Here is a 22,687-nt window from a genome sequence, read left to right as displayed (position 1 = left end):
AGTCCCTCCATCTTCAGATTCTGCACAAGGCTTTTCTAAGAAAAACTCTCAAAAGATTTGCATAGTTCTAGTATATTGCCTTACTTTTATCCAGACTTGCATTTACCGTAGTCTAAAAGCTGACCATGTTGGCCAGGCAAGACCTGTCTTTAGTAAACTGATGCTGATTATCTGAAATGAGATTATTCTGTGCTCTATCATTTTGTAAAGTGCACTTTAGGGAGTGCATGTCATAAAGGGGCTGGGACATTTGGACACCGGGTGAAGCTGAAAAATAGCTCACCCTGCTGCGACAAATTTCCCGGCGATGTTAATTACTATTCCCCCTTTGAAACCAGTCTTTAGTGGGGTAAGACATAATTTGGCTTCTAGCTTTGGCTGGTGGCTGAATTATGGTGGTTTTTTTTTCATAATTTGGGCCCCGGCTTTTGCCCATACCGAAATTGCTCACTGAGCGCCACTATAGCCGTAATTCACATTACAGCCTATGGCATTGCCCAAATCTTGGCGGCACCCTTATTACCTATCAAATACTTTATGATACCTTCAGAGAGTTTACACACAACTGATGTTGATGTGGAGGGAAAAAATGTGCATGAACAGTTTTCTTCTACTGGGCATGTGTGGACATTACTTATGCATGCCCAGTACTGTTGCACTGGTCCACGACCAGTGCTTTTTGCAAAGAGTGTATACCAGTGAATAGTCTCTCCATGTCATGCAATTTCAACAGAATTTGACCAAATTTCGGACTACATCACAATTATGTCTATTGTCACTCATTTAAAGAGAAACTCCGACCAAGAATTGAACTTTATCCCAATCAGTAGCTGATACCCCCTTTTACATGAGAAATCTATTCCTTTTCATAAACAGACCATCAGGGGGTGCTGTATAGCTGATATTGTGGGGAAACCCCTCCCACAAAGAAATTCTGAGTACGTACTCTTGGCAGTCTCCTGTCTGTGAACCTTGCTGCATTGTGGGAAATAGCTGTTTACAGCTGTTTCCTACTGCCAAAAAAACATGCAGCAGCTACATCACCTGCCAACAGTAAAAATTTCACCAGGTAATACATGTCAGAATGTAAATCAGGGATATAAAAGATTTTACAACAGGCAAACACTGACTAAATCATTTATACATAATTATTGTAAAAATGAAGCACTTTTTTTATTACATTATTTTCACTGGAGTTCCTCTTTACATGATCCAATGCCTCTGGCCTTTCCCATTTCCAAATTTTATTTATACAGCCAGCCCTACCAAAGCTTTTACTGTTCAAGAAACAATTTTGAAAAAGGGATTTCTATTTAAAGTAAAATTAAAGTTACAGGTAGAATATATAAGTGAGGTGTGGAAATTACTCTAGATTCTGTATTCATGTAGCAAAAAAAAAAAAAAAAAAAAATCAAGCAACACACTGAAGGGTCTACCCTGAATTTACAGTTTTTCTAAAATGTAAAGTTTTCCTCCAAGAACAGTTTTAAACATGCCATCTGAAAGTGTATTAAATAATACGCCTGGAGTTTACATTTGTATTTACATTTGTATGAAACAAGGATAGTGTAGCTACTAATCCTGTTTTAAAGTCACATAACCAGAAGCAGCCCAACTGAAGGATGGCAGATTTATTTTATTTATTTATTTATTGTATTTATAAAGCGCCAACATATTACGCAGTGCTGTACATTAGTTACGGTAATGCAGATGACAGAATCTATGACTAGGGCTGCGGATGCTTGGTTTAGTATCATCATATTGCTGAGACTGCAAGGGGTGGGGCATTGACTGAAAATTGCTGTTGACAGCTAAGTAAGCCTGTGCAGCAGGAAGTGGCTGGCAAAAGATGCTCATCAATGGGTACATTACAAGAGATATTTTTGACAAAGCTCTGCCACTGTGTGTCTAAACAGAACTATAAAAATGTGTATGAGGAGGTGGGCTTTAAATGAAGTTGGTAGACTTAACAATATATACATGTTATAGCTGAGATGAATGTTACTGAAACAGAGCTAAACCATACATTCTTAATGATGTCATTTAGGTGGGAAGAAAGAAGCTGATGTTGTTTTCCTGGTGGATGGCTCCATGAACTTAGGAAGGGATAACTTTAAGGAGGTCCTTCAGTTTGTCTCCGGGATAGTGGATGCTTTAATTGAAGATGGCGATGCCATTCAGATTGGTCTGGCTCAGTACAATTCAGATGTGACCGATGAGTTTTTCCTAAAGGACCACGATAACCGAGATGTGATCATGGATGCCGTGACAAAGGCAGAGTATAAAGGAGGACGTCTGGCCAGCCTTGGCACAGCTATTCGTCATCTGCAGGACAAGCACTTTGTAAAAGAAGCAGGCAGCAGACTCGGCACAGGTGTCCCTCAAATTGCTTTCATTATCACAGGAGCAAGGTCAGTCAGTGACGGACAGACTGCTGCACTCGCTTTAGCCAGCAAGGGAGTGAAGGTCTTCGCCATTGGAGTAGGAAGCATTGGCGGTGATGAAGTAACTAAAATTGCAAGTGATGCACCTAGTGCTTTCAGGGTGCCCAATGTCCAGGAGCTCTCAGAGCTGAATGAGCAGATCATGATCACTCTAGAGACTGCCCTGCAGAAGAGGAGTGTTTGTCCAGATGCAGTAGGAGCTGTGAAAGGTAACTGAGAGTTTCTTACCATTGTTTCTATGATCAAATTATGTTATTTTTGGTGCAGATCTGTAACATGCAATAGCTTATAGGGATAATTAGTGTGAACACTGAAAGAGCATGTATTACTCCACTATAGATATTAAGGTTTGGTTCCCACTTGAGTCTAAATCCATCTGTTTCATGGAATGGACCACAACAGACCATGTCAATGTATCCTATGTTAACCATAGTATCCATTCAGACTTGTGATGACCCGATATTGTATATAATAAGAAAAAAGAGGGAGCGTGGCACAATAATCACATCACAATTCACAATGTGATGTTTAAAAGGGCCCTGTAGAGTAAATCATGTAATGAAAGCAAACACAGTAGCTTCATGTAGGCCACCAATTGCACTTACAGTCAGTGCTATCAATTGCATGAGCATGATGTGTTAGCATAGTGCATAGTGCAGTATCCCCTGATGCAATATATGACCAGCAGCCTGCTCGCACATCACACCCTGCCCACCTTCCCTTCAGCAGCCCATTCATCTGTACTGGTGGGGGAGAAGGTAGATGGGGTATGACTGCAGACCACTACTGAGATTGTACCTTCAACTGTTTGGGGGGCAGGCCTGGTGGTTACAACCTGAGGTACTATACAGTAAATAGATCCAAAACACACTATGGTTGTCCATCACCCTGAATAATGTACACTGATTAGTACCACTTAAGCTGCATATTCACTACTTGATGGGTCTTAAAGAAAGATCCAATCTGCCATGTCGGTCTGTAGTCATCGCTCGGCGATAAGCGCTGTTTGCCCTCATGCACCTGTACCCACCTCGCGACGTTATGTAAAAGTTGCCAGTCATCAGGAAAATCACCAGGTTGGTACATAGCTTTTGACTCTATCCTCTGAATAGGGCCGGGCCGAGGCAGAGGCGAGAGAGGCTCCAGCCTCAGGGCGCAGTGCAGGAGGGGGCGCACAACTCACTCAGCTATCATTATTCTGTTGTGTTTGAAGCTAAGAAAAATAGGAAAAGGGGATACATGGCAGAGATTGTATGCCAGATAACTAGAGATTAAGGGGTTGGGGCATTGGGGGCCCTCGGGCACCTCTTAGTCTAATAGCAATCAGTGTGTGACGGCTGGGGTGGGAGGGATGGAGGGGCGCACTTTGGTGTCTGAGCCTTGGGTGCTTGAGGACCTTGTCCCATCTCTGCCTCTGATTGACTGAGTCTGCACAATTTTTACACAATCATTTACATCTACAGTGCCCAGTCACATGTCTGCCTGCTACTCAGTACTGGCAATCCTGGGTACTCAACATAGCCCCATCCAGTGTCTTCTCCTTACAACAAGGTTTGTTGAGATTTTCCGATATAGAGAAGATTGTGTATGTGACACTGATCATTGTCTTCAGTGCCCATTTAAAAACAGTTGGAGGAAAATAATGTATAAACATCTAATGAACAGAGAGGAGCAAGGTTAGAATCCAAACTTAAGCTACTGGTGGATACTTGTGTATTGATCACTCAGCGGAACATCAATCATCTCCATTAGATTTTTTTTTATCTGATTTGTTATTCTGCAGAATTATCTTTCACAAACTGTTTTATGTGTATGCAGTGCAGGATTATCCACCAGGAAACCTAGGCAGATGCCTGGCGCCTAGTGGGTGTCAAGGGGCCCACCAGCCAACTTCTCTGACCTCTCTCCACTTCGGTTTATGAAGAAGACCACATGGGCCCTAGATCTACTACCTTGCCTAGGGCCCCATTGCATCTTAATCTATCTCTGTGTGTATGGACACTTTAGCATGCATTGAGGGCAGGTCCACACTTGTCTGGTTCCAGATCAGATCCATGTCAAACGGATCAGTTTTTCTGAAAAACTGATCCGTTTGACACAGATCTGATGTGGATGGTAGGGCACGTTCCGGTCCATGCACGCATCGATCGTGTTGCTGCCCACTTATTGCCACCACCGCTGGTCCTGCCGCTCGGCCCCTTCCACAGCCTGGAGGCCAGCAGAAGCGTGGCTCTCCATAGGCTGCAACAGGCCAATTCTGCCTAGCAGCACGGAGACTTTTCATTGGTTCAGCATGAACCAATGAGAATTTTCTCTGTTGCTGAGGATTCTCATTGGTCTATTGCAGCCCAATTTAGAATCCCCATACTTCTGTCGACCCCCCAGGCTCTTCAGAATGGACCGAGCGGCGGTGATGGATGGCGGGACATGTAAGTATGACGTCACGATGGCGATGGGATGTGGTTAAACCGGGCGGCGCAGATGCAGCGACTAGTTTAGTGAGAGCAGACAGTGTGCGTTCTCATAGGCTTGCATTGGACACGTTTTCCCATCCAGTCCGGGAAAAAGTGTCAAATCTGGACTCTGTGCTATGTTTTCTTTCCATGCAACATGGATCCGTGTGCGATTAGTGTTTCTGCGCGAGTGGGAACGGGTCCTATTTTTAACATAGGATCTGCTTCCAGTGTTTCTGCAAAGATTTAAAAATGTATCCCATGGATACGTTTTTAAAACAAGTGTGAACCGATCCTAAATCCTGATCCTGTAGGCTATGTGCACATTATACCAAATACATGTTATATATACTATATTCACTATAGGGCAATTTGCACATTCACTGGTCCTGCCTGGTCATATAAGTTTATAGCACTTTAATATTATTGTATGTATTGTATGGTGGTCATACTGTGGGTCATCGTGTGGCTACCACTTTTTGTATTCATATATATGCACATTGAGTATTTCTCATCTTAAATACACCTATTTCACTACTGAATCCGGGTTCTGCCCGACTAGGGCTCAGTTACTGAGCCCTCTGAGGAGCTGATACATTAACACAAGAAGGTATTTATCATGCATTGCGGATTTATTATGATGGGGCAGAGGTATTGATGTGTCTGTTTTTTGTTTTTTAATTGCTTTTAACTCATGGATTAATGGTGAAGTACAGCAATTCACATTATCTTGATTAACCAATAAAGATTTATATATTTTTGATAATCTCGATTGCCCGGAGTGGTGCTATTACATAGGGGTTTTCTCTTTCTCTCCCTTTACATATATACTATAGAGAACATGCGGATTAAAAACTCTGTCATCTGTTTTTAGAGTGTAATCTGGAGGTGATTATTGGATTTGATGTCGATGTCACCGCCGGTCAAGATGTTTTCGCATATCAGATACTGCTGAAGCCTAGACTGAAACAGATCCTGGAACGCATTTCCAGCATGCAAAAAATAAGCTGCAGTGGTGACAAAAAACCTTCTGTGAAAGTCGCTGTCTTGTCACAAGGCAGGGTTGGACCTGTTGAGGCATTTGATTTTACAAATTATCAACCAGAGCTGATTGACAAAATCACCACCATGGGAACACGAGGACCTTATTTGCTGAATGCCCGAACCCTACAGACATATCTGAACAAGTTCAAGACTGCTGGAGACCCAAACAGTGTGAAGGTAAAATAATATAAAATATCCTGAGGTACCATGTTTACAATGTGTGCAATGCTTTTAGATTTGCTTTAAATGTAGTTTTTGCATACAATATAAATTGTATTATTAGATATAAGTGAGACAAGCCAGAATGTTTGCATTATACTGACAGCTGGTTGTGTGATATTCAGGTGGTTATCCACATGACCGATGGGGCTGATGTAAACATGGGTGAACTTCAACAAGCTTCTGCTGCCCTCCAGGCTTCAGGTAAGTGAACATGAGATTATTCTTACAATGACCCTGAATCCATGATACTAATAATATGAATGTGAAGAAAACCGTTTATACAATGGAGAAGAAGTTAGAAAATCATAAGATAGTTTCTAGAGTTCTGCATTCAAGGCTCCAAAAAGCATCTGATCTTTATTATTTTAAACAATAATAATACCTCTTTCCTGAGAAACACACATTTCATTTGTCATATCATCAGTGGCATAGATGAGGAGCTTGGGTCCCCAGTGTAAGTTTTATGCACTCTTTTGATATGAAGCCCCAAACCCTACCAAGTACAGTTTCAGTGTCAGAGGTGTAATCAAAGTAAAGAGATGTTTTTTTTTAAGGATTGCCACTATGCAATGCACATATAGAGGTGTTCATTACCATTATAGCACCAATGAAAAGCTAATAAAATGGATGAAGGAGGCCCCTATTTATTTATTTATTTTAATATTTATATAGCGCAAACATATTATGCAGCGCCGTACGGAGTATATTGTCTTGTCACTAACTGTCCCTCAGAGGGGCTCACAATCTAGTCCCTACTATAGTCATATATGTCTATGTATGTATCGTGTAGTGTAGTGCCCCTAGTGTGCCCCTCTAGTCCCTCTAGTCCAGGGGCCCCGATGTGGTCGCAAACCTCTATTGCTGCCCCGGTGTGGTCGCAAACCTCTATTGCTACGCCACTGGATATAATAATATATGCTGACATTCCCACCTGTGATAATACAGCCTCAGAAAATGGATAGTTAAGACCACCCAGAACTGATATCGCAGGCTTTGTGCGATGCCTATGGCTATCTTTTATTGAATTCCTGGAGAGAGCACATGTAGTACTTAGGTGGTTTCCATAAACCCCATTGATTTTGCAAAAAGGAGAGGTTTGAAACATGAGTTAAGTCAGACAATAGAAGAGAATTCCAATAACGACATTTCTGAGAGATTCCAGAAAATTTTAGATAGCCAGCTAGTGTTTATCTCCCTAACATCCACTGTCTTTTTATTAAGCTGTGTTGTAGCCAAGCCTCTCATAGATATTAGATCCATTATTCAAAATCTTTGACCTCAATCAACACTTAGAACAGTGGGAAGTGTTGTACCATGTTCACCAAAAATAAGACAGAATCTTATATTAATATTTACACCAAAAGATGTGTTGGGTATGTCTTATTTTTCCATGAACAACAATCTACATTTATTCTTAGACCAAACCAATTAACATTTATTCAAATATAGTCACATTATCACATTCTAGAATACCACCATTACGCTCCAAAACCTCAAATCCATCATGAATTTATGACTCTATTCCTTTGTCCACGTACAACAATCTACATTGACAGAGAGCCTTGCATCTACCGGCCCTTATTGTTTTCTGTCTCATGGGGTCTTTTGGGGGCTTGCTTTCCTTGCCAAAGGGTCTGACCCCAATTTAAATAGTGTCCTGTCTGGAGACTATTTAAATTGACTTTTTTTTATGAACCATAACTAAAACTTGTTTTTGGAGTGAGGCTTTTTTTTCAAGCATCTTAAAAAAAACTGAAAAATTATGCTGGTATTTTTCGGCATATAAGACACACTTTTTCTCCCCGAAAAGTACCGATATGAATGTCAGGGACTCCCTGTCTAAGTTATTTTTTATAAACCTGCAGCTACAACACAGATCTTAGCGAAACAGATGATGTGCAACATGATCAGTGGTACTGTAGTAATTAAAACTTTTTCTTTGAATTGAATGAGAAAGGACTGGGATTTTCAGGATTTTATAGTTCCCTTTGTCTTTACTGTTGAAGCTTCCTCTTATTTCCTATCCCAGATATAGAGCAGGAAGTATCAGGGAATCTCTGCAGGAGAAAGAAAAATCTCACCTCTGTCAGTGAAAAAGATGATCCAATCATTGATTTGTTCTCAACTTTTTCTTCTTCCTATCATACATTACAGGAGTGAGAGCTCTGCTATTTGTGGGTCTGGAGAGCGCTCCCAAGTTTGATCAGATCATGCAATTAGAATTTGGCAGAGGTTTCACCTACAATAATCCACTAAGACTGAACAGAAGAGACTTGGATTATGAGATAATTGAAGAGCTGGTGAGTCAGTGGTGTCTGAATCACTTTCAATGTTGACTTTTTTCATCATGCAGAACAATTTTTTCACCTTTATTATAACATAACTTTTTTTAATGAAAAATTGTGTTTGTCAAGTGCTCTGCACAGAGCTGGATTTCTGGAAAAGGCCACAAAGAGGAAGAGGGGGCTACACATGGAATTGGATGGGTACTGCTAAGGGGGGGGGGGAGTGTAAATCACACTCATTCAGGGCCCTTCGCAAAAGAAAAACACAAACGCAAGCATTTGCAATTTTTCATCAATTTTGTTATGGTTGCGATTCTTAATTTATCTTTTAACATAAAACAAATCACAGGTAAAACTGCTCCAAAATGTTATTGCGATTTACAGAAAATCGAATCGTGATAGTGGAAAATACTTTTCACGATTCCTATGGTAAAGTAGCAACCCTACCGATTTAAAAACCGCTAGCGTTTTGTGATTTGAAGTAAATCGCTCTCACTGGAAAAGGGCCCTTAGTGATTTGAGAATGTTGTTCAGAACATGTGAAGATTTTGTCGATGGGATAATACAATAATTCAATGTATGATTTAATTGCCTCATTATTTCATGTGATATTTCATGTCTTGGTTACAGGATAATATTGCAGAGAAAGGATGCTGTGGAGTGCCATGTAAGTGTTCTGGACAGAGGGGTGATATTGGACCACCAGGAATTATTGGACTAAAGGTTAGTTTACTGATTAACTATTTAGCCATTATTAACTAAATCAATTTCTTTTTGAAATTATGAAAGACAAATTTGGATAGTGCAAAATCATACTTATATTTTTAACAAAATTTAACAATAATTCAAGTTATGGCTGAGATCTTAAATTTTAAAAAGAAACTCTAGGTTCCTTATTAACTTCACAATAATAATTTAGTAAAATAAAATATACAGACACTTGAGAAAAGTTTTGAATCACTTGATCAAAGTATCAACCAAGCTCCACTACTCCAAAGCAGGTAATATGGGCACCCAATAGACAGCAATGTTAATTGTGGATATTGTGGCATCCAGTGGGTCTCTTGGGCACCGCTGGCGCCTGATACATTTCATGATTAGGTAGTGCAGATATTGGTGGAGGGTTATTTTTTTGTGGCGCAGACACTGATCTTGGCCAATATTGCTGCAGGGGGAATATTTTAGGCTTAGGCACTGATAGAGGAAGGGTTCAAGTGAGAAAATGGTCAGGTCTGGTGATGGTGAAATATTGGCAAAAATTACAAATCTAGTACAGTAATTTATGTGTTGTTTACCAGTTTTGAAATAATGAGGACAACCTTCATTTTTTATGTACTACACTGTCTTTTGTTAACCAAATATAATGTAATAGAGCAAAAGTTTGGAATCTTGTCAATAAAATGAATTCATAAAATGTACCTTAAAGAGGAACTAAAGAGGAACTATAACCATAATTCTCCAACAGACTAGTGGCATTATAAGAACATCTAGGAACAAACGCCTGTTTGAAACAAAAAGTATCAGTTAATGTGCCTGCAGTGAGATCCAACATTGTTTTTTTTATTTCTAAGTGCAGGAGATACAAACTAAGAGCTTATTTATGTGCAGGCTTTATTAACTGTAGGTAGAAGATAGAATTGTCATCAATTTAGACCTTTATCCATGAACTAGTAAAAATATATCCACACAATGGCAGCCCCAGCACTATTGCTCTGTGAATTTTACACAGATGACGGTATTTTGGGAAAAAAGCAGGTAGAATAACTATATAGAAAATCAAGAGAAGGGAAACAGGCTTGTATTGCTTGTTATGCCAGACTGTAATTAATCTGTTGTGCCAGATTAATTACAAAAGGGATTTAAATAAGTGTAAAATGTATACATATTTCTAGTGACTTCAAAATGTTTTTTTTTAGGGTTCACCAGGTCTCAAAGGGCATCAAGGTTTCCCAGGAGAAGAAGGAGGACCGGTAAGTGCTGATACCTTATTAAAGAAGTCTTTTATGCTGAGCACATGTAATGCTCTAACTAGAAGGGATGCTTCATTTTATTCAAAATAATGCAGTTGTCTGAATTTGTACAACACACAAAAGATATATAAGCCGATAACTATTATTTATTATCCACCATATTTTCTAGGGTGAACGTGGTCCTCCTGGTGTGAATGGAACTCAAGGATTCCAGGGATGTCCAGGTCCAAGAGGAGGCAAGGTGAGGTGACCTTTGCCTTTTACTGTTGTTTTACGTAAACTATAATTTTTCCAGAATGATATCTAGCTAATAATATTTGTTATCTTTTCTAGGGCTCACGTGGATTCACTGGCGATAAGGTAAGATAAATTGTTCTATGAAAACAACATACCTCTATGTCCACAGCTGTACATCTCAACAAACACATTATAAGGCAAAAAGAGAGAATCTTAGTTGCTCTACCAACAACACAACAGTCCATTTAGATATCAAAAGCTGATTTTAGTTAAAATACCTACAGTATATGGACATATTCAACTGCACACTCTTAAAGAAAGAATAGCAAGTACTAATGCGTTGGCTGTGTTTTCGTGGAGACATCACTGATTGATTCCTAAGGCTTAGGAGGATGGGATAAGGCTCATTAGGATCCAGGGGATACTTACCTTGGAAGGGGGAAGCCTCTGGATCCTAATGAGGCTTCCCCTTATCGAGGTAACTATCCCCGGGGAGTCTTAAAGAGTCTCTTTAACTCCAAATAAGAAATAAACATATTGGGCCTGATTCAATTCACATTTTCTCCACGTTTTCTCCTGGGGATATTTTTACACTACTTTTTGGTACTTTTTCAATTGCAGTACTAAAAAGTTAAATAATAGTCTACTGTGAGAAAATTTAGGAGAAAAAGTTAAATGAACAGCTTAAATGATACAAAGATGTTACTTTGTCCCTTCTAACTTATCTATATTCTGGCTTAGAGCCATTAAGTTTGTGGAACGACAGGATTCAGCCATAATTACATATGGAAATGGGACATGGTTTGCCGCACTCGTTTAACTTCTTGACCATATCTTTGTGGCACAACCAATTTTTGTAAAACCATAACAAACCATAACATATTATTTTGTAACATTCCACCGTGTTTGCATTTCTCCAGTCTAGAACTTTATACTGAACTGTATCCTCTGTGTATTCTGATTCAGTTTAGGGACTGCAGATATGCCTGGAAAACTGTATAATTTAATCTATGTTTTCTGTAACCCTAGATAGCATCTGTTGGCCATGTTGTTTACTCATTGCTACACAGCAATACTGTACTACTATCGTTAGATATATAAACTAAAAAAAATTCATGCCAACCAAAGTTAGATTATTCTGAGAAGTCACTTAGTTTAGAACTCTATCATTATAAACACACATTGAGAACAATATATTTACTAATACAGAAATCAGTAACATTCAGTTTTGAGTTGTGTTATTGTTGACTGGAAATTATGACATTGACTACATAACAGAAACATGGTGGTGTGGCTGCATACTAAGCTAGCAGAGTTAATTAACCCAAATTGGGTTGTGCAACGTCATATTGGCTCCTGAATATATGGAATGGAAGTTCAACTGCATCCCTTCCCATTATGTCATACCCAACTCTACTGCAACATCTACAGCAGAGGCCACTGAAAGCTCACATGTGGCGAAGAAAATTGCAGGAACTAAAATGTAAGTTTTGGGGGATCTGCCAAGACCTAAGAGGACACCACTTATGAAATGTAAATCTATAGGAATAGTGCTCAGGTTGCAGAATAAAGCAATAAACACATTTTTAAGCTCTTTCTGGTTTTATGCTTCTGTCTGTGTCAAAATGTGTTGCTTTAAAACTACACAGTGAAGTTTCCTAGATGAATACATTGGTTGGCCCAGCATGCCCCATTCTCACACTGTTTTCATTACTGTGATTGCAATGTTACTTATTTTGCCCCAGGGTGAATCCGGAGAATTTGGCTTGGATGGCATTCCAGGAGAAGAAGTAAGTTGTCCATAGATTCTGACAAGACATTCAAGGTATATTCTGCTAAGTTTTGGAGGCTGTAGAATTCAACATGACTTTGTTCCCATTTTAGGGTACAAGGGGTACACCAGGAAGTGCAGGAGACAGAGGCAGCCATGGACCACGGGTTAGTAGTTTACTTTTTTGTCACTTAGCAAATGTATAGACGTTAGTTCTTCTGCATTTGTATTAAAATCTTGAAATATTAATGCAGCACTCATTGTTCTGTATTGATTTGTATTTTCCACCATACAAACTAACTGGCCTCTATACAGCTATAGGTTGCCTGTCTGACACTCTATTTTCTGTAGGGAGAGAAAGGCCAGAAAGGAAACAGTGGAGAGAGGGGAGAACCAGGTCTTCGTGGTGATCCGGTAAGAACCTTCTAATATCATATTACTCTAGTATGTTATCCGGTGTTAGTCATGGAGAGAATCTGTAGACATAACAAAAGCATTTGTATATACTTTTAATGACTAACTACAACTTTTTTTTTGCAAGCTTTTGAAACTCTAAGTTTCTTCTTCAGGCAATATACAGAACTGAATCGGTTCTGGATCAGTTGTGTTTTTATGTAAATTTGACCACTTCCCTCAACACCTGCTATTCCATTTAAAATCATGGTCCCTAAGCAGGATGAGCATAGCCCCTTCTTTTTTCTATGTATTTTTTAACAGCCATTGTGGTCTGGCTGAAGGCTGTAGTTCTCTTGTCCCCTGTGCCAGTACAGCCCTTTTATCGAATTGTGTAAGTATTGCTGTTTGTTGCTCCTGGGCAATCTTAGACTGATATTTGTGCATGCTTGTGTTCCCTAGAATGGTTGAAACAGACAGGTCTTAACAGGAATCCCTGGTCATGAGCATAAAATGTTTGCTTGCGTGCTGACTAGTATAGGTAGAGTAGGGAACCTTACCGTTAACGGCGGGACCTCATCACTGGTGTAAGGGTCTAGTACACAATGCTATTGCATGCAATCCATTTTGGAAGCTAAAGACCCCTTTCGTCAATTGCATAATTTTGCAACCTAGCTGTTTTTAATGCTACTGGTGTTCCAGCTTGATGTGAGTGTCGTGAGTGCAGAGGGTTAATTACTGTTTGTATGTCCCCTCAGCACCTGCTATTCCATTTAAAATCATAATCCCTAAGCAGGATGAGCATAGCCCTTTCTTTTTTTGCCTGGATCAGAACTATTCTGATCCAGTTCTGCACCATGCCTTAAAGAGACACTGAAGCGAGACTAAATCTCGCTTCAGGTCTTATATATAGCAGGGGCACGTGTGCCCCTGCTAAAATGCCGCTATCCCGTGGCTTAACGGGGGTCCCTTCACCCCCAACCCACCCCCCGCAAAAGTTGGTCGGAAAATGGTCGCTCGTATTCTTCTTCCTGGAGGCAGGGCTAACGGCTGCAGCCCTGCCTCCAGTCGCGTCTATCAGACGCGCATCGCCGCCTCTCCCCCGCCCCTCTCAGTGAAGGAAGACTGAGAGGGGCGGGGGAGAGGCGGAGATACGCATCTGACAGACGCGCATGGGGCAGGGCTGCGGCGGTTAGCCCTGCCCCAACCAGGAAGCGCTCCCCCGCTGCACGGAGGGGGTTTGGGGGGACAGGGACCCCCGTTAAGCCGCGCTATAGCGGCGTTTTAGCAGGGGCACGCATGCCCCTGCTAGCTATGAGGTCTGAAGCGAGATCTATTCTCGCTTCAGACTCTCTTTAAAGAGACTCTGTAACATTAAAAAGATCCCCTGGGGGGTACTCACCTCGGGTGGGGGAAGCCTCCGGATCCTAATGAGGCTTCCCACGCCGTCCTCTGTCCCACGGGGGTCTCGCCGCAGCCCTCCGAACAGCCGGCGACTGTGCCGACTGTCAGTTCAATATTTACCTTTGCTGGCTCCAGCGGGGGCGCTGTGGCGGCTTTCCGTTCCGAACTACACGGAAATACCCGATCTCATTCGGGTCCGCTCTACTGCGCAGGTGCAGGACACTTGCGCCTGCGCAGTAGAGCGGACCCGACGGCGATCGGGTATTTCCGTGTAGTTCGGAGCCGACAGCCGTCAGAGCGCCTGCGCAGGAGCCAGGAAGGTAAATATTGACGTCACCACTGCACGGACTCCACGGAGGGCTGCAGCGAGACCCCTGACGGATGGAGGACGGCATGGGAAGCCTCTTTAGGATCCGGAGGCTTCCCCCACCAGAGGTGAGTACCCCCCAGGGGATCTTTTCATGTTACAGTTCCTCTTTAAAGAGGAGCTGTCAGCAATACTATCTAAGAAAAAACAACAACACATATATAAGTAGATGAATACTTGCTCTACTTACATAACTTATGTATTGCACTGTACATGTTTTGATTTTACTGATTTTTCTGTAGTAAAAAAGAGAAAATCCTTCTTAGGATTCTCCTTTTTAACGGTTTCTATTTTGAAGCCAATGCTGATGTCATTTCCTTTCTTACTCTCCTCTGCCTGATTGTGTATGCATTGCCCGCATTCATCCCAGTCTTTAGTCACTCCCACCAGCTCTGCAATAGAAAGTGCATTGTCTCAGCATGAGAAATATCGGCCAATCAGAGAGGAACAGAGGTGTGGGAGGGGAAAACAGGAGAGAAAGAGGCTTCAGCCAATCAGGCTGCATTAGTTTAGTCTGATTGGAAAGTAGAGAAACAAAAAAGGACAACCCGGCATGCCCTGCAACTTCCTGTGTGTGGCAGATGTACCAAATAAGAGCCATGGAAACTGGGCAATATCATTTTATGGATAAGACAACTAAGAGTGATTTTTAACTTTTGGATTGCCTGGTTAGTATCCTTAATACTTACAAGATAAAAATAAAGAATCGATTTTTGATTTTATGCCCGACAGCTAGACTTTAACCATTTAAGCCTTTTGGACATAGCTGCTACGTTTAAAAGGCTGCTGCACGCTTCCACACGCTCCCGTGCCGAGTTCCGTTAGCCCGGAGATAAATGAATGGGAACGCAGTTCCCATTCATTGATCTAAGTCCCCATTAGAAAGAACGACGGTTTCTTTGAGAAGCCGCGATCATTCTAAGTTCTACGTTCCCTCGGCACTTCCTGTAAGCGTACAGGTTACGCTTGCAGGACGCATTAAAAAAACGCGCATTAAAAAAATGACTGAGACCATCTTGTGGCCAAATAGTAAAACTACTTCTACATACTTTTTTTGTAATAAATAGACACGCAATTACATTTAAAATGAACAGTTTACCTCCCACACGCTCCCAAAAATACCCAAATATTGTTTTTAATTAAAAGATAATTACAACTAAAAAAACCCAAAACATAAATAGACCTAAATTTCTAGACTTATACTCGAGTATATACAGTATTACTGTTACAAGCTGGTAGATCGGGCATTGTAAGGTGTTTCTAAGGTTAGATTTCTAGTAAAAAAATTATCTGTGTTTTATTTTGCTTGTGATTTTATGAATTTTACAAAAATTAGATTTAAGGTTTGCGGAGTTTAAAAAGTAATGTGTAAGTGGTGCCAAGACCACCTTCTGTTGCCACTGATCTGTAAATCGCCACTCTCCATGCTGGTTTCTACATGAGCAAAATATACTCAAATAGATCAGTTTCCCTAAAGATGCCCAAAAATATGAATATGTTTAGAGCTGATGCAGCATGTTCAGCACACATTGGCAGTTTAGACCTGTTTCATGCAGGACTTAATTAATCATCAAGTCATGTCATGATGAATAATGTGGTAAAACTTAATTCAAAATGCGGTAAACGCTTGATTTCATGCACATTATCAAAAGTAAAAAAGTTAGTTCTCTTGGAAACTAATTCTTTGTATTCCTTTTATGTTTTTCTTTAGGGTGAAACAGGAACTGACTCCACTCAGAGAGGGCCAAGAGGCTCAAAAGGAGAAGCAGGAAGCGTGGTAAAGTATCTTTGATTATTGGCTGACAATTAGAAGAGCAAGTTATCGTATGTGAAAGTGCATGGCGTTCATTCACTCTGTTGCATACTGTACATTCAGGCTTAAAGTGGATCTGAACTCAGAACTTTCCCTCTGCTCTAATGCTGGGTACACACATTAAGTTTTTTTCAGTCGATTCTGCCATTCCATCGATTTTTGATTAGTTTTTCTGCTCGATTTACCGCGCAATTCTCTTATCTTTCCTTATAAGTTTCCATTCACTTCTATGATAAATCGAGCGGTAAAACGATCGAGAGTAATCTCGGACATGACAGAAATTATCAATTGAACGCATCTATCGAATGAAAAAAACTTAACGTGTGTACCTAGCATTAAAGATTAGGGACAGTATGAAAACAATCAAGTAAAAAAAAAATGTTGTTGCAATGCAAAGAAATCCAATGTACTTGCAGGGAGCAAAGGAAGGGTTAAAGCATATGTCTTTCCTGTACAACTAACACTGAGGTGCTGTGAGTTATGCCTACTGATTACACACTTGTTACACTCAACTGCAACTAAATAAACAAACACAGTTCGGTGCAGTTTATTTCTACAGCATTTCTATGTCGAATGAACACTTTTCAGGCTGCTCTTTGCAAGAGTTCGGGTTCACTTAAAGCTGATTAGATCACTGAGCACCTGTAGGAGATGGGTAATGTATATGCAGATGATTAGGTCAGACTGACTAAAAGTAGTGCTTTGGGTGTGCCATTCAATAAGTAGTTAACTGTTGTCCTGGTTGCAATTAAGCAAATGTTTAATCATCATATTGGCATATTTGAATACCAAGATAGCTCATGGTGACTCAGAACCACTAGGAAAGTATCAGGGGCTCAGAGAGACCAAAAGCCTCCTTACTAAAATAAATAAATAAAAAAGCAAGCTACAGTATGCTTAATATGCATTTGCATTCATAAAACAAATACCTACTGTCATATCTGAAAAGTCATTGCTGACTGCAAACTAAAATGGTAATTTTTACTAGGACTAGCAATTTGTGCCTACTGCGCCTGGTACAGCTCATAAATATGTTTTGGGCACCGAAGTAAAGTTAGACCCTAACTGTGTCAGAACAGGGTAATGGAAGTGGCCTTGGTATATCGAAAGGAGGAGGTTAATTTCAGGTACAGGACTTGTGGAATTCAAAGATTAGGCACAGCTTGGTGGGGGAGGAGCAAGGGAATAACTATGGCAAAGCAGCCCCTGCAACCAAATAGGGGCCCAGGGATGTCTGGACACAGGCAACTTACCTTCCTTGGCTAGTAGCCCCACTACTAACCCTCCATCCTGATACAAATGTCTGTCCTACAGGTGTTCCTGTGGCCACATTTGTTATGGGGTGTGGAGATAATGATGGCCACATTTGTTATGTGACCCCTGGCAGATGGTCCTCCAGGCTTTGTGGGTCACCAAAGGGAGGCAAAGGAAAGGAATTCAAATGTTGGAAGGACTCCATTAAAGTTCTGAGGGGTGGGGGGGGGGGGGTCCAAAACAACTGACGAACAAGAAGTATGCTGCTAGTCACTAGGCCGTGTTGGGTAAGCAGTCCCATAGAAATGGTGGGATTTGGATGTCTACTGTTTATGGTTAGCCTCTGGCCACCAGAAATCCGGTGAATCAAAAGCTTAGATTGATTTTTTCTTTTTGCATAGCTAAAATTCTGTTTTCAGCATTTAGAATCTAAATAACATTTTAAAGATATTTAAGTATTTGTTAATTGACAGCGTCCCAGAGATATCAGCTGGAAAAATATAGAACAGAGATAACACCGATTCTTATTACCTCAGTGAATGACTCCAGGCAGAGAGACGTCCATGCAGGAGACAATAACTGCAAATAACAGCAAAAACACAGGGCAGGATAAACCAGGCTTATGGAGACCCTGTAACTATTTGGCAGAGCTCAGTATTATTATACAAATTTTAGCTTTTTGCGGTTGAACTCCTCAAGTCAGAGCAATCTTTTATTGCTGAAATATGGTAACATTCTGATAAACAAAGAAAGGATGTTATTTACTCCCACTTCCTGCTAGATAAACATATTTCTTTATCAGGCTTGCTAAATACAATTTAGATTTTGTAAAACAGAAGGTAGCTGGCAAGTTTTTGACTTATTTTGGCTGTATATCCATGATTTAACGAGTACAGTAAAACACTTATTAAACTCATTGAGATAAAATAGAAAAAATGTTTGCTTACATCACAGGAAAAGAGATAAAGTTTGACAAGTACAACTGCTAATGTGTAACTCCTTGTATACGAGAAAGGGCAGTAATCCTAATTGTGTATGTCCTTGCAAACCTAAATTCAGGTATGCATGCCTTGGTAATGTAATTGTAGCAAATGGGTTGTGACATTGTATCTGCCCATTTAGAGGAATCATTGCCAAAGAGATGTTAGAAAGACCCACAATTCCCCTGAACAGGAAACTCTCCTGATTAATTTCAAGGACACCTAAACAGACAATAACACCTGCAAAAATGATTGCACGTGCCAAGTCCACTAATGAGAAGGCTGCCATTTGTTCAACGCTTACCGATATAACCCTTTCTCCCAAACCGAATGTAATTTTGAGGGGGCTTGGGAGAGTCTAAATAAGCCGAATGTAATTTTGAGGGGGCTTGGGAGAGTCTAAATAAGTAGATTCATTTAATAGTCAGATGCCAAAGCAGCTGTCAAATTGTACTTGTGGTCTATGACATTTTTCACATTTTGTCAGAAATTAATTAATCCAAGCCTCTTCTTGGATGCATTAATATAGAAGAATAACTATGCCTTAATTGCGAGTTCATTCAAAATGAAATTTTTACATATGCTTTTCATTGTTGGTGGATTCCTAAAAATCTAATTCTTATGTTTTTGAAATAAAAGAAAATCTGGAACAAAGCAAAAAGTAATGACCAAATATTTTAGAGCAGGAAGTAATAATGTTTTATTCCACTGTCGACAGGGAGAGCCTGGAAGAGACGGTTTACCAGGAGTCGCTGGAGGTCAAGGGAAAGCTGTGAGTACTAATAAAGACTTTTTTTTCTGTAAGTGATCTGTATGAGTGTACATATATGTAGGTCTGACTTGTATCACATGAGGAATTCTGGGAACAGAATGGCAGAAAGGTGTATTTCAAAGGTCAATCAGTTTCAGAACACTTATCACATTGATATTTTTTATCTAATGGTATTACCAGAGCTGTGATTGCCATAAGACAACAAAGGCATTTGCCTAGGGCCTGTGGACACAAGGAGACCCAGCTGTATCCACCATGTTTAAATGGGCATATGTAGTCCCAAATCTCATGAAATTGTTAGTAGTTCAGTAGCGTATTAACAACATACCCACAATCACAGGATTTTTCCCATTTGTTACTGTAATAGCACTGTTCCCTGCCTTTCTGCATGCATATGGGTTCCGACTGCTGTACCAGTCTTAGGCTCCCTGCACACTGCAAATCCGTTTTGCGATTCCGATTTGCAATTCCGATTTTCCCTAAATGCTATCAAAAGAAAAACGCAGAAAAAAGGAAGCATTCAGTACCAATTGAAAATCGGAAATCGTAATCGCATGTGAAAATCGATTAAAAATCAAAATCGGAATCACATGTAGTGTGCAAGGAGCTTTATGGTTACACACCACATGCGATGCAGTGACATCACTTCCAGAACTGCCAACATTGCACAGCAGCCAAACTTTGGAGCAGACGCAGAGGCAAAGAGAGGAGCTATCACAGTTTGCCAGTGAGGGTGCAGAGATGAGAGTTTTGGACATGTTTCTTTAGACAACTAAGCTACTGATTATTTCAATAGGATTGCGATTTCCCACCCCATCTGAACATGGTGGGAGTGGCTGGTCCCCCTGCCTCATAAGTTTGTACAAAAACTTCCAGAAAAAAAAATTGGTTGATTCAGTCATGTTTTTTATGGTGATTATGATAACTGAGGGTGTGCCTCTTATATTGTATAGAATCCATTTTATGACAGAACCTTTGGGCCACCTCTATTTCCATCCTGCCATCTTGTGCGTACCTTTTCTTTCTCCATCTCCCCCTCTCTCTTTTCCCCACTCCCCCGTCTTGTTTCTCTTTCTCTCTCTCTCTCTCTCTCTCTCTCTCTCTCTCTCTCTCAGTGCTGGGCCGAAATTACGCATGAGCGTAATTACGCATCGTAATTCAATGTAAATTTACGCGTAAGCGTTACGCGTAACTTACGGTCTTACGCGTAATTATTTACGCGTAAGACCGTAAGTGGTATCGTAATTACACTGTCTACCGTAATTGCTAGGCATGCGTAATTTTACGAACACTTACGCGTAATTTTACGCGTAATTACTAACGTAAAATCTCCCATTTTCTAAGAGTAGCCAATCAGTCAACATCCTAAGCAACCAATAGTATCTTCTCCCGCCCTTCAGTATAAGCGTACGTTTTGACGCATACGAATGATATGTACGCAATAACTGTCACATTGACGGCTATTGCGTACATATCGTCCGCATGCGTAAAAAAATACGCATTAATTGGTATTACGGCACTACGCATAACATTGTAGTGTAAGCGCCTTCATTACGGTATCCTTACGCGTAATTGCGTAAGTTTACGCGTAATTACAGTGATGTACCGTAGATAATTTCCTACGCCGTAACCGTAATTGCGTAATGCGTAATAGCGTAAAATTACGCGTAATGATCCGTAAGCGTAGATTTTTCCATTACGACCAGCACTGCTCTCTCTCACTTGCTTGGCTTAGAATAATGTAGGAGAAGCCCTACCTTTAACTTACACCTCATTCTTAGACAGTAGTTTAATTTTGAGGGAAGGTGGGTGGGGATGTGCCACAGTTACTACACCCCCTTTTTATCAATAGGGCTATAAGAAAAGCTTTAATGCAGAACTGGTAAGAGAGGAGTGGTTATACTAATGTACCAGGAAGTATAGGATAAGAACACACAGCACTGGAACATCTCTACAAACAAGTACTAAAGCTGTATACAGTTACACCTTACACATAGCAGACATTGTTTTCTCCCACATGTATATAAGAAAAAGGCCAATTGTGGCTTTGTCCCTGATGTATATTAAGAAACTGAAAAAAAAAGTATTTGTTTTTGCTAAATTCCCAGAAACATTTTCTCTATGCAAAATCTAAATGGGCCAATCACTGCAATTGTATAAAGGTGGGCACTAACAGTACAACTAGCAAAAAATCATTAAAGCGATCAGATCATTTTGATCGGATGTGATCCGATTGGTTGTAAATAATCTCCATTGATGGGTACAATCAATTATAAACGATTGGATTTTCATCAGACAAAAAATTGGATTTTCTTGTCGGTTGTGATAGATGGGAAGCAAAGATTGGTTCATTGATGGTATAGGGAACAATGTATTGCGATCAGGGGTGTAACAATAGGGGATGCAACTACTTCATCCACAGGGGCCCGGACCCTCCCTGGGACCCGCTCAGGGCTGTTTTGGGGGGCTGGTGGGGTCACAGCATGAGGGGAGAGCTTGGCCACACATCGGCAGGGAGGGGGGATGGAGCCCCCTCACCTCTGGCTCTCCCCTCTGTGCTTCCCTCCAGCTTAAATCTGTGTCTGTGCAGTGGCGGGCAGCGGGCTTATACACATACCTTCCTTGCATTCCACCGCGGATGCTCCTCGCTCTAGTGTTTCATGTTACTTCCTATATAAACACAAGGAAGGTATGTGTATATGCCCGCTGCCCGCTGCTGCACAGACACAGATTTAAGCTGGAGGGGAGAGCACAGGGAAGAGCCAGAGGTGAGGGGGAGTGTCTCCCCTCCCCGCTAATTTAACATGCTGCGACCTCTCCAGCCTCCCAAAACAGCTCTGAGTGGGCCCCAGGAGGGGAGGGCTCGTTGGAATTCTTGCAGGGGGCCCTGGTGGGTCATAGTTATGGCCCTGATTACGATATTTCACTTCCGATCAGAATTATCGCTCAAAGAATTTTTATCACGAAGTTGGATCGTTAGTGGCCAACTTAAAGAGAACCCGAGGTGGGGTTCTCACAATGCAATCCACATACAAAGGCTGGGTCTGCCTATACTGCCCAACTCTGTTGCTATTTCAATCCCCCTAAGCCCCCCCTGCGCTCTGCTATCCCCCATAAAGCACAGCCGCGCTGGCGACACGTACACTGTCACAGCGGGCTGTGTTTACCTCTGTACTGTCAGTCTGCCGCTACCCCGCCTCCTGCATAGCTCCGGTCCCCGCCCGCATCCCTTCCCTCCCCGCTGATTGGAGGGAAGGGACGCGGGTGGGACCGGAGCT

At 41.1% G+C, this 22,687-nt stretch overlaps 1 protein-coding gene across 1 annotated transcript in view; it reads left to right on the top strand.

Annotated features, from left to right (window-relative positions):
• Window positions 1-22,687, top strand: part of COL6A3 (collagen type VI alpha 3 chain) — a 170,998-nt gene that overhangs the window by 83,467 nt on the left and 64,844 nt on the right. The window contains exons 11-23 of the mRNA XM_068245332.1: window positions 2,048-2,653; window positions 5,772-6,118; window positions 6,286-6,364; window positions 8,318-8,463; window positions 9,079-9,171; window positions 10,365-10,418; window positions 10,588-10,659; window positions 10,752-10,778; window positions 12,401-12,445; window positions 12,540-12,593; window positions 12,778-12,840; window positions 16,302-16,367; window positions 19,356-19,409. Coding sequence (XP_068101433.1) covers window positions 2,048-2,653; window positions 5,772-6,118; window positions 6,286-6,364; window positions 8,318-8,463; window positions 9,079-9,171; window positions 10,365-10,418; window positions 10,588-10,659; window positions 10,752-10,778; window positions 12,401-12,445; window positions 12,540-12,593; window positions 12,778-12,840; window positions 16,302-16,367; window positions 19,356-19,409 — 1,706 coding nt within the window. The remainder of the gene's footprint in view (window positions 1-2,047; window positions 2,654-5,771; window positions 6,119-6,285; window positions 6,365-8,317; window positions 8,464-9,078; window positions 9,172-10,364; window positions 10,419-10,587; window positions 10,660-10,751; window positions 10,779-12,400; window positions 12,446-12,539; window positions 12,594-12,777; window positions 12,841-16,301; window positions 16,368-19,355; window positions 19,410-22,687) is intronic.

Source organism: Hyperolius riggenbachi, chromosome 7 (genome assembly GCF_040937935.1).
Source record: "Hyperolius riggenbachi isolate aHypRig1 chromosome 7, aHypRig1.pri, whole genome shotgun sequence".
Lineage (NCBI taxonomy): Eukaryota > Metazoa > Chordata > Amphibia > Anura > Hyperoliidae > Hyperolius > Hyperolius riggenbachi.
Note: the sequence above shows the minus strand (reverse complement) of the source record. Positions and strands in the feature narration are given on the sequence as shown.